Source organism: Polypterus senegalus, chromosome 17, assembly GCF_016835505.1.
Source record: "Polypterus senegalus isolate Bchr_013 chromosome 17, ASM1683550v1, whole genome shotgun sequence".
Taxonomy (NCBI): domain Eukaryota; kingdom Metazoa; phylum Chordata; class Cladistia; order Polypteriformes; family Polypteridae; genus Polypterus; species Polypterus senegalus.
This window is the reverse complement of record NC_053170.1, coordinates 51620662-51633122: the sequence shown is the minus strand read 5'-3', so window position 1 is coordinate 51633122 and position 12461 is coordinate 51620662. Positions and strand designations below refer to the sequence as shown.

General features: G+C 40.0%; 1 protein-coding gene across 2 annotated transcripts in view; it reads right to left on the bottom strand.

Moving 5' to 3' along the window:
* zgc:154055 (uncharacterized protein LOC556036 homolog) overlaps positions 1 to 12461 on the bottom strand; it is a 61509-nt gene that overhangs the window by 608 nt on the left and 48440 nt on the right. For both annotated transcript variants that reach the window (XM_039740773.1, XM_039740774.1), the window contains one exon: positions 3849 to 4000. In XM_039740773.1, coding sequence (XP_039596707.1) covers positions 3849 to 4000 — 152 coding nt within the window. The remainder of the gene's footprint in view (positions 1 to 3848; positions 4001 to 12461) is intronic.

The window sequence follows — 12461 nt, the reverse complement described above, 5'->3', positions numbered from 1 at the left end:
CTTGGAATGACTAAGATGGCATGATAGGGCAGCTCTAGTCTAAAAGAACTTGTGCAACATTAACTGGTTATTATACTTGTGGGGACCACTGGCAGTAGTGTTTGCTAAATCTAAAAAATTGAACAACTTACAGTGAGAATGTGCAGTAAAATGTGCATACATGGAGGGTGTTTTTTAAACCTAATTATTGAAGTGTATGCAATTTCTTCATTGGTGATGACATTAAAGTGAAACTGCCTGTTTTGAAACATGCACGATCAGTGTCTTGTATGTCTACCAACCAAACAGCTGTGAACTCCGGGGGGTTGGGGGGGGCTCTTTATAATGTTGTAAGAGTCTGAATGAAGTCTAATGGTTTCTTTCCCCAATATCCAACCACCACACAATAAATGTCTTCCTGATAGTAAAACCTATTTTTTTTAAATGAAGTTTAAAAATTAAATTAAAGGTTAAAATGGAAATTTTGAGATTAAAGTCGACTTTTCAACTTTGATCTTGACATAGACCTTTTTTTTCCACTGTGTCCCTATTTTTTGTTCTTCTCTTTGCCACTAATACACTTTAGTATGACAATCAGAAGGTCAGCTGTGAGTCTTTTTTTCATGGCAACTTTAATATCTGACCACTTTTTTATTTCGGGCACTGTGTGACTTTCTGAACTTGAACTTTTGAGTCCCTCCACCACGCTGTGCCACTTATTTACTTTTGTTGCTTGTACCACTGCTTAAGCCACCAAATAGTGTGGTTTCGTTGCCTTCACTTCACTGAGCAGGACCTCCATTTCACATTTGCTGAAATTCTTTTTTACATGTGCTTGTGCCATTGTCCTTTAACAAAACCATTAAACGGAGGGCTATTTATATTGTTTTTGCATATTCAAGTAGGTATAATTCTGGGAGGAGTTGGGGTGGGATTTATAAAGGGAAAGTGTGTTGGACTTTGCTTACGTACAGTTTTAGTCGTTAGGATTTTTTGTGCATACATACATTTCTAGTTTTGTCCTTCGGCCATGTTTTGGTGTGAATTATACGTGAGTCACCAGGACTGTACTTGCTTGTTTTCAGATGTAACCATGGTACATGAATGAGCTACCAAAAGACCTACAGACATCATTGCTAAAAGATACAGTTTAGGAGAAGCACATGGAGGACAAATGGCCTCCTTCGCTAGTCTTGCATGATCAATTAGTTTTTCTGGATGGTCTGCTCTGTGCAGGTTTACGACTGTGCCATACTCTTTCCATGTCTTTAAAGACTGATTTAACTGGACTCCGAGGGATATTCAGGGACTAGGACATTTTCTTGTCTCTGTACACTGACTTGTTCTTTTCAATCACCTTTTCACAGAGTTGCTTGGAGTGTTCTTTTATCCAGAAGGAGGCTGGCTGTGCAGAGCAGACTGAAAAATCTACTTGTACTCAATCGATAGAGACCTATCTAAACGGACTTGATTCTGGCATCAAAACAAAATGTGCTTCAAAGTCATTGATTGACAATATTTGGTTATTTGCAGACAACCTAAGGAACAACTGTTTTTACGGATAGGCTAACTTCAGGACACAGAGACACGGTCACAAAATTCCAACCTCGCCACAAAAATAGCTGAAAAAAATCAAGAAGAAACCGTAATGCAGCTTTGCTATCTTAGTTCTAGTCTATGGCATATGCACTATATGATAATAGCATGCCTGACTGCAAATCAGTGGCACCATATTGTTAATCTTCCGCAACTTTCTCAGCATCATATTGACACTGCTAGCACATATTCTTGTATTTGGCAGCAATCTGCATTTTTGTAATGTTTTGCAATTCAGTTATCACTGAGATTTATTAAGAATGGGGCTAAATGTGTTCCAAATTCAAGTGTGTGAATGAGACTACATCTAAAATGCCTAGAAAGGCGAAGACTTTGGCAGAGGAAGTGTGAAGGCACATGATAAGTTCGTCTTTAGTGAAAATAAGAAATTTTGGGAGTGTGCTCCCCTCGACTGTCTCGTATACTGAGAGAGAGGAAAAGGTCATCAGAGCCACTTCCAATTGCAAAATATTTCTCAAATATCTTATCTCTTTGTTTCTCATCATAACTAATTGAAAGTATCGATACACAATCATTTATCTCTTTATAATCGACCTTTATATTAAAATGATATTTTCGCACTTAGGGAGGTCGAAAACAATGGTGGAAGTTTTTCATGATTACATACCTAGATTATGTGCAAAGTAAAAAGAGTTATAGTCACCTAAAACAAAGAAAGTGTTAGTATTATATAATATTTGTTGCAATAAATTGCTATAGATAAAATTGCATTTAGCTACATTTAATTATAATGGTGGAAATCCATTCATCCATAAGCCAACCCACTATATCCTAACTACAGGGTCTGGTGGAGCCAATCCCAGCCAACACAGTGTGCAAGGCAGGAAACAAAACCCAGGCAGGGCGCCAGCCCACCGCTGGGCATGGTGGAAATAACAAAAAAAAAAACAAAAAACATTATATACCTGTATATATAATTAAATGTATTACCAGGAACACGACGGGAACATAGCAGTTTACTGTACACATTACATCTTTATATTTACATGGCATTTTTAATATGTACACGTTATTGTTAAACTGATGATGTATAAATTAAAATAAAATTAATAGTAGTTACTGAAAGAATGTGTTATATTGAATAAAGTTTTTAATATCAAAATTCAGATGGTTGTTTAAATAAAGTACTACTTCCGGTTGAGTAATTTTTCTCAGATTTCATATCTGTTTACTTTTCATCATTAAAATTTTAATCATCTATTTGTAATTATAACCATAGTTTACTTGAAAATTCACGGAAGTACTCAGTTAAAGTACCACATCAGTTACGTGATTTTTCTCAAATTTCATAGCTACTTATTTTTTAATATCCACACAAAATTTGTCGGTTCAACTAACATGCACTTTGGGATGTGGAGGAAACCTACATAGACAAAATGAGAATGTGCAAACTCCACATAGTGGACCAGATCTGGATTTGAAACCAAGGTGTCTGTAGCGCTAAACAGCAATACTAACCACTACCAACAGGGTGTACTACGGGCAAGAAAAGTTTGATTTTTATGGAGAATTTTATTGATTGCCTGCGACAGTTTACAATTTTCACTTTTTCATGGGAGGTCTTATCATCATGTCTAACCCTCAGACAGCAAGAAGTGTAACGTACCTGCAAACTTTTGAATTCCATCTGTTGTCACTAAGACCACTAGTGAACGTGGTAATATATGTAATGCCCGAATACAGGTGTTATCAGCATTTTACAAATAAGCAATGTCTACCAGGGTCTACTATTTCTTAAAATTTATGTTCGACTATTTGACATCTCTAAACTGTGCCCGACTGGAACAGTGGTGCAGGGCTGGCATGATTGCCTTACAGTTCCCAATGTCTCTTGTTTGCTCCCACATCACAAAGACAGCATGTTTGCTTGATGAGCAAGACTGAACTGGGAGGGTACCAGTATACCCAATGTACTGGAGCCTCATCTGTCTATGATTGATATAGATCTGAAAGACACTATATTAGATACATAAGCATAAAAGACTATAGATAGAACTTTATATGTCCCCAGAGGAAAATTTGTGACTTGTAGTGGATGAAGCTGGATTAAGGTGAATATTCTTAGGTGGATTAAGAAAATAATTGGATGGCTGTTTACAACGGTAATGTTATTTCTTGCTGAGGATAACCATTTTTCAGTTCATGCAGTTAAAACTTATAACCTGCATGTCCCCGGGCAGCAGCCAGCTTCTTCTCATCTGGTGAGAACTCAAGGCCATTTATAACAACACCCCCCATTTTCAGATGGTTACCTTGCCAGAGGTGCAGACTGTGCGGCCACACAGATGGCCAAATGACCAGCTCATTTCGTTGATAAAGAGGATTGGTGAATGTCTTCAGCACGGCAGGATTGTTCATCCAGTCCCAAAAGGAGAAGGTTTTCTCTTTTACCTGGAATGCATGCCTGCAAAGAACAAGACATAATAAACACACTGTAGCAGTGCTACAACTTAAAGGACTCCATTTCCCAGCTGCCCCGAGGGTATTGCCCTGATTGGACATTTGAGGAGAATGCAGGGGCCAGTGGGAATTTTAAAAAGGAAGTCGTTGTCTGTGTTTCTGTTCACCTGTTTGTCTCGTCTGCCATAACCCTTATGAAATATCGTTTATACCCTGGATCATGAACCTGTAAGGATGTATGGACTCTCTCGCGCCGGACTGTCGTGTGAGTAATGTTGGATTGGTCATTATGTTTCATCGGAGGGAGTGCTCCCCAAATCTCACCCCTCGCTGCATCAGGACTACTAGTAGGACTGTTTATTACGTTACTTACAGAAAGCGGTTCCCGGGATTGTCATCTTTTACTCCGTACCACTTGTTCTGTTACTGCTGCATTAACCGATTCCTAGACATTGTCGTGGTTGTTTGTTGTTAGGTGTTTATTGATATGTGTTGTATTTGGTATTGCCTAGGGCAAGGGAAGGTTATCTGAGTATTTGTTGTTTATATTTACTTTCTATTTTATATATTATTCATTCATTAATTAATTTATTAAATTTCGTGTCTCCGTCTGTGAGTGCGTGTGGTTCAGGCCAAGGCAGGGCGGGTGCGTTCCAGGAATCCCCACCAAAGAAATCAATAAATCACCGTCCCTTCGACAGTTTGAATGTAAGTGGACCGGATAGCTACAACACACTGTAAATATACTTTAAAATGGCTAAAAGAGATTACTTATTTGTGTTCTGTTTATTGTTTGGTATATTGTTGTTATGGTATTAATGCCATTAGTCTGAGGAACAAACGAGTAAGTAAGAATGTAATTTTTCTATACATACACGGTAATAAACAAAGTTAAGCCGAAGTAATTTTTCTTTTTCTTTTAACAAAAGTCGACTAGCCACCCATCGACGAACCAAGGCTTCAGTTCTCACTGATATTTTATTTTCTCCTTGTACATTTGTCTGATATTTTGGACAAGTGCAGCTACAACCTTAGGAAGCCATCACCTAAAACTGCTCCTTCAGCACATTCATATGACGTGCGGTAGACGCACACACGTATTCAGGTTTTCTTACTTTGCATCTCTGACTAGCTACTCTTTCTTTAATAGAACTGTCAGTCTTTTAAATGTGGTCGCCCTAAAGTTGGTCATCATGGACCCCATCTTTTGGAATGTGCATGTTTTTTCTATTTCTCCCCACTTATACTATAAGGTTGTGAGATATTGTAGTAGTTAGTGTTACTGCCTCACACCTTTAGAGTCCTCTTTGAGACTCTTTGACACATGATGCATTTTGTTGGCCAGTAGTTTAAAAGCTGGCTTAAGAAAAAATGGAGGCCTACTATGACGGATCTAGAAACCACACAGCGATCAGAGACGTTAGTCAGATTTAGGAGTTATGAGTTATCCTACCTTGCTAGAAGCTCCAGAAGATGGCATTCAGGCAAAGATCAGCTCACACATTCCGGGAAAGGCACAGTGTTTTATAAACACTAATCGATATTGATTGACAGAGATGGAATAATACTAATAACAAATCTTCTACGTCATCTCTGCAGAGAAGCCATATGCTGTCAACCATGTTGTAAATGTTAGTAACGTTATTTTTTTTAGCCGCAGATTTCAAGAGTGATGATTTGGGGGATGTCACTACCAAACATTTCTCAAATGTTGCACCAAAACTTCAATGCACTTACAACTTGTGAGGAAATATGTGAATTTATACATCTTCCCACCACTCTGCAAGGTAAAGTAAGCTACATTCATGCAAATCACTGGTTTTCCTAAAGTTGTTGGTGTGATTGACTGCACACATAAAGATCATAGCTGCAAGTGTGAATAAGCACACATATGTGAATCACAAGTGACATCACAGCACCAACACACAGGTGGCCATTGATGCAAATTATCCTGAAGATAGGCAGAGCTGGATGGGTGGCTGACAATGAAATGTCACACCGGCGCCGAGCTCTGCACAAATACCTGGAACATTCCCATTACACCTTACACGCTCTGGAAGGTTCAAGAAGGCAGGTGGAGACTACCAGTGTATTGGATAAACATGGCCTCACTGAAGATAAGCAGGGATCACAAAGAGAGGCACGGCATGCGACTCTGAAAGACGATCATTAACACTAGAAGAATGACCACGGCTTCAGAAACAGTGCCGGGATAGCCATAGCTAGTTTAAGTTACTATTACTTTACGAGGCGTTTCCCGTGGCCATAACAGCAGGAAGGTGATTCTTCTGAAAGCGCTGTCGTTTGTCACTCATTGTTAAATAAGCTACCTTACGCTCATTAAGTGAATGTGTCTTGGTCTTTCCATCTCGGTGATCATTACAGCGTTATTCTTGATGTTGTTGCAAAGTGGCAGCCCTTACATACAGTTTAGCGCACTATCTTACCTTATGCTTATATTTCCTCTTCTTTTACTACTTTGAATATTATTAGTATTGTTATCTTCATAAAGAAATAAACGTGGTAATGTCTTAGTGTTAGTATCAGAAAACTACAAAATGTCTTCATGATATCTAAGGAAACTACAAAATGCCTTCAAGAACGTCATTTTGCGACTCAGGGTGTCATAAAATGATTTCATTCTGAAATGTGAACTGCTACTCCTCAATCTGAGTTAAGTGTAGGACTCTTCATAATTACATCTCATGTTATATTGTGAGGTAGGAGAAATTTTCATTCTAATCAGACATTAAATGCAAGTCCTAGGAATAATTCTGAGATGCTTGATAAATATGGGCACAGGTCCTGTAATTGCGTGACATCCTCAGTAGAATTACTACAGCAAACACTGGCACAAGTGTGGCACTTTATGCATGTAGGCCGGCCGATTACCTCAATGTCACAGATCTGCACCTTACCCAGATAAGGCAACACACAGAAGAGGATTAAAAACTCCAAGTACAGTGCATCCTGAAAGTATTCACAGTGCATCACTTTTTCCACATTTTGTTATGTTACAGCCTTATTCCAAAATGGATTAAATTCATTTTTTTCCTCAGAATTCTACACACAACACCCCATAATGACAACGTGAAAAAAGTTTGAGATTTTTGCAAATTTATTAAAAATAAAAAAATTGAGAAAGCACATGTACATACTGTAAGTATTCACAGCCTTTACCATGAAGCTCAAAATGGAGCTCAGGTGCATCCTGTTTCCCCTGATCATCCTTGAGATGTTTCTGCAGCTTAATTGGAGTCCACCTGTGGTACATTCAGTTGATTGGACATGATTTGGAAAGGCACACACCTGTCTATATAAAGTCCCACAGTTGACAATTCATGTCAGAGCACAAACCAAGCATGAAGTCAAAGGAATTGTCTGTAGACCTCCGAGACAGGATTGTCTCGAGGCACAAATCTGGGGAAGGTTACAGAAAAATTTCTGCTGCTTTGAAGGTCCCAATGAGCACAGTGGCCTCCATCATCCGTAAGTGGAAGAAGTTCGAAACCACCAGGACTCTTCCTAGAGCTGGCTGGCCATCTAAACTGACCGATTGGGGGAGAAGGGCCTTAGTCAGGGAGGTGACCAAGAACCCGATGGTCACTCTGTCAGAGCTCCAGAGGTCCTCTGTGGAGACAGGAGAACCTTCTTGAAGGACAACCATCTCTGCAGCAATCCACCAATCAGACCTGTATGGTAGAGTGGCCAGATGGAAGCCACTCCTTAGTAAAAGGCACATGGCAGCCTGCCTGGAGTTTGGCACCTGAAGGACTCTCAGACCATAAGAAACAAAATTCTCTGGTTTGATGAGACAAAGATGGAACTCTTTGGTGTTAATGCCAGGCGTCACGTTTGGAGGAAACCAGTGAAGCATGGTGGTGGCAGCATCATGCTGTGGGGATGTTTTTCAGCGGCAGGAACTGGGAGACTAGTCAGGATAAAGGGAAAGATGACTGCAGCAATGTACAGGGACATCCTGGATGAAAACCTGCTCCAGAGCGCTCTTGACCTCAGACTGGGGAGACGGTTCATCTTTCAGCAGGACAACGACCCTAAGCACACAGCCAAGATATCAAAGGAGTAGCTTCAGGACAACTCTGTGAATGTCCTTGAGTGGCCCAGCCAGAGCCCAGACTTGAATCTGATTGAACATCTCTGGAGAGATCTTAAAATGGCTCTGCACCGACGCTTCCCATCCAACCTGATGGAGCTTGAGAGGTGCTGCAAAGAGGAATGGGCGAAACTGGCCAAGGATAGTGCCAAGCTTGTGGCATCACATTCAAAAAGACTTGAGGCTGCAATTGCTGCCAAGGGTGCATCGACAAAGTACTGAGCAAAGGCTGTGAATACTTATGTGATTTCTCAGTTTTTTTTATTTTTAATAAATTTGCAAAAACCTCAAGTAAACCTTTTCACGTTGTCATTATGGGGTGTTGTGTGTAGAATTCTGGGAAAAAAAATGAATTTGATCCATTTTGGAATAAGGCTGTAACATAACAAAATGTGGAAAAAGTGATGCGCTGTGAATACTTTCCAGATGCACTGTATTTACATCCATAATTATTTTTGAGAGGCCAAACCATAAAGAAAGAGGTACATGAGCAAGTGAGGGAAGATATCAGTGTGGAAAGTGGCCTGCTGTTTAGAGGTGATCATCCCAAAGTCAACACACCCAGAGATGTTAGTATGTGTACACATCCACCACATTGGTGGGGAAGCTCGTTACAGACAGCCAGACTGACGTCTGACTGTACTGGGCCAGCTTGTAGAGTGAACGTAAAGACTTTGTGAGCAAAGGCACAGTTACAGAGCAGCCAAATGATGTCTCATGAATTTTTGAGAGGTCCCTGTTGGATGATCAGCATTGAACTCTTTCAGCACAGTGTTACTTGTTGACCACTTCTTGGACATTTGGGAGATTGTACTTGTTCCTTTTATGACAGCAGAAAAAAAATCAGAGTTGTAAAGTACAATTTGCTCAGTATAGGGTGACTGCCAATAATGGCACCCAGTCTGCAATTCCAATGTTTTTGTACAATGTGGAGATCTGAGCTTTGCACATCCTTCCCACAGGACCCAAAAGTGAAAGAAATGGCTGAAGTGGCTGTGACAACGTCCAAAAATCTTATCAAAATAGTGCTGCACAATGCTACACATGCCTAGAAGGCCATATTCCAGTGTTGTAACTCATGCACAGAAAGCATGGACAGCAGCCCAGCACAGTGTCTAATCTCCAGGCACTTGAAATCAGCACTAATGGCTGCCAAGATGTTGTTGGAACTCAGCATTGTAACAGATGTCGGGAGAAAAGCTACATCAGAGTATGCAGAAATACATTTATGATCACAGTATGTAAGATCTTGCAGGGCCTTCAGTGAGAGCAGCTATTCATATGAAGCCACTGCCAGGCGATCAAACACGTATCTGAAAGCTTGGATCCTGTGTGCAAAAGGCACCCTCAAGATTCTGTTTGGTAGGGATGGGTGGCTCTCTGTAACACAGCAATAGACAGAATGTGAGAAAAGCCAAGCCAGGCTCTCTGTAAATCTCACATTTAAAGACAGAGAACTCCACAACATATAGCCAGCTGGAGGCCCGAAGTACAGATGGTGAAGCTGTAATGTGCCACTTCATCAGGACCTTTGTGCTGATAGCAGGGATAAGACACACTCCAGCATGACCCACTCATCATTCCACGCTCTGGTTGGGTGTCCAGGCCCCCTGACGGCCACAATCTGAGATACAGTGCCTTCTCACTCATCATATTTTTATATGATATTATTGACATTACATTAGAATGTTTAAAGAAATGTGCATAATATATATATATATATATATATGTGTGTGTGTGTGTGTCTTAGTCTGAATCACAATCTAATTATTTGGGTGGTTACCTACCAGGTAACACTTGTGGTTGGTCAGTCATTCAGCAAACATCTGCCATGTCCTCTCAGTTGCGAGAAGCAGATCACTGATATGTCATACAGTATCTGCCAAATAATAGAAAGAGTACACGACACTTATGGATCATCAGGTGGATGCACTTTTACATTCCCTTACGGGGATCAAACCTCAGACGTCAGCACCTGAGACAAAACCTCTGACACTGCGCAACGGAGGCTGGTTCGCTTACTTGGCAGGGAGAAGATCAGAGTATTACATTCTTAAGTCAGAATAGCAATCTGATTATTTGGGTGGTTACCTACCAGGTAACACTTGTGGTTGGTCAGCCAGTCTGCAAACATCCACCATGTTGTGAGAAACAGATCATAGATATGTGATACAGTATCTGGCAAATAATACAATGGTTTGCTTATTTGGCAGGCTGCGATTCACACCCAAGAATGTAATATTCTGATCTTCACGCTGCCAGATAAGTGAACCAGCCACTGTGGCATAATGTCAGAGACTTTGCATCAGGCGCTGATGTCCGAGGTTTGATCCCTGTAAGGGGATGCAAAAGTACGTACACCTGATGAGCCCCAATTAGGGCAAAACACGTGTCATGTACTCTTTGCACTATTTGGCAGATACCTTATATGCATATATACATACACATATACACATTCAAACTCATATACTAGGGACACACAAAATTACAGAATGCTACTGTACCACTCCTTGAGACCCTTTTCCCACCCGAGACGGCAATATTATAATATGCACTGCCAATACCTAGAGCGGCAACAAGAAAAAAGAAAACAATGAATACATGATCGGGAACGCAGGTGACCCACACTACTTTCACAGCAGATACAGAGCACACCAACAGATGCAAAATGCACGATGAAACAAAATTGTTATTGTAAATTCTGTAAAATACAACAAATAAATCAGTCATTTACAATAAACCCACACTGCAGCACACCCTCCACACTCATGGATTACGAAAAACACTTCACTAATAAGGCACAAATATGCAAATAGCAATTGTCATAAATGATTAACAGAGAATGAGAAAAAAATATCCTTTAAATGTCCATCAGTAGAATTACTTTTTTTTTAAATGTGTGTTATTGCAAGGGTTACGCCAAGCCATACCTCAGTCTAGGGCAGGGGTTCTCAAACTCGGTCCTGGGGGACTCCTGTGGCTGCAGGTTTTTGTTCCAACCAGATTCCCAATCAGTGACAATACCTGATAGCACTGATCTCATTTAATTAGCTGGTATTATTTATCATTTATTCTACATTTAGAAAAGCACAGCAGCATGATGTTTACATTTTTAAGAAACTTAGAAATATTTCTGTTTTTGCTATGGATTTAAATGCCTAACTCTCTTTTTATTATATTTAACCCTTTCTCTGTGCAGTTTGCTCCCTTCATTGAATCTTAATAATGACAATTAAAAACAAGCAGAGCAGAAACCCAAGCAAATGACACTCAATCGTGAAAGGCTGCAACTACTTTAGCGTCAGCCCCACAAAGTAGTAAATAACGGACTAATTAAACAATAAGAACACCTAGAAAAGTAGAATGACAATCAAGATGAAAATACTGTTAAAAAGAAAAAAATACATATAATTGCTTAGTACATTTTAATATTTTTTTTTAGTTTTCTAATTTGTATATTGTTCCCAAAACAGGGAATCTGGGAAACAACAGTTCACTTAATTAGCCCAGGAATCCAATTAAAAACAGAGGCTGGTTGGAACAAAAACCTGAAGCCACAGGGGTCCCCAGGACCGAGTTTGAGAACCCCTGGTCTAGGGAAACATCTTTCTCCCACCACCTCCTCATAGAAGGCTTGTCGGGCCCTTTTCCAAGTTCACCATTAAAAAAGGTAAAAGGATCCCTTATGTTGTCAAGCTGTTTTATTTTCTTCAAAAATTAACCCGTGTTCACCTAACGTCTTCTGTAAGTGGCAGATTTTTTCCTTGATATACGCAGCTTTTTCTCTGGCGCTGTTCCTTGCTTTTCTCCTTCTTTGTTACTGCACTTTCATCTTTATAGGTATGGTCAGCCCCTCCCCTTTTAGATTCTATTGGCCCTTCAAATCACATGGTTCTTCTCAGGTAGTCCATAGGTTTCCAATACTTATTCAGATTCTTTACTATTTCCAGTAATTATGAAAGGGTACACCAAGACAATGAGATGGAAGTGTCATACTAAATGCAAGAATACTCGCAGCCGGAGTGCTATTAGGATGCTGAGGGCATGGACTGGCGTTACTTGATGCACTCAGTCCTGGGCAGCTTTACACCTGTTGCCCTCATTGTTTTTATACTTTATGTAACCTTTAAAGTGAGACTCTGGCTGCAGAGTGGAGGCCTTCTGGTCAAGCACACCTATAGAAGTTGATTTGTACTTTGTAGACGTGACAATGCATGTGATATGAACTTGTTATACTACATGACATATTTTGTTAAATCTAAAACTTCATTGAAGGTGGCATGTTTTGGTGAGTAAAACTATTAGCTTTTACTGTTTGTTGTTAATAGAAACATATTCAAGTCCATAATAT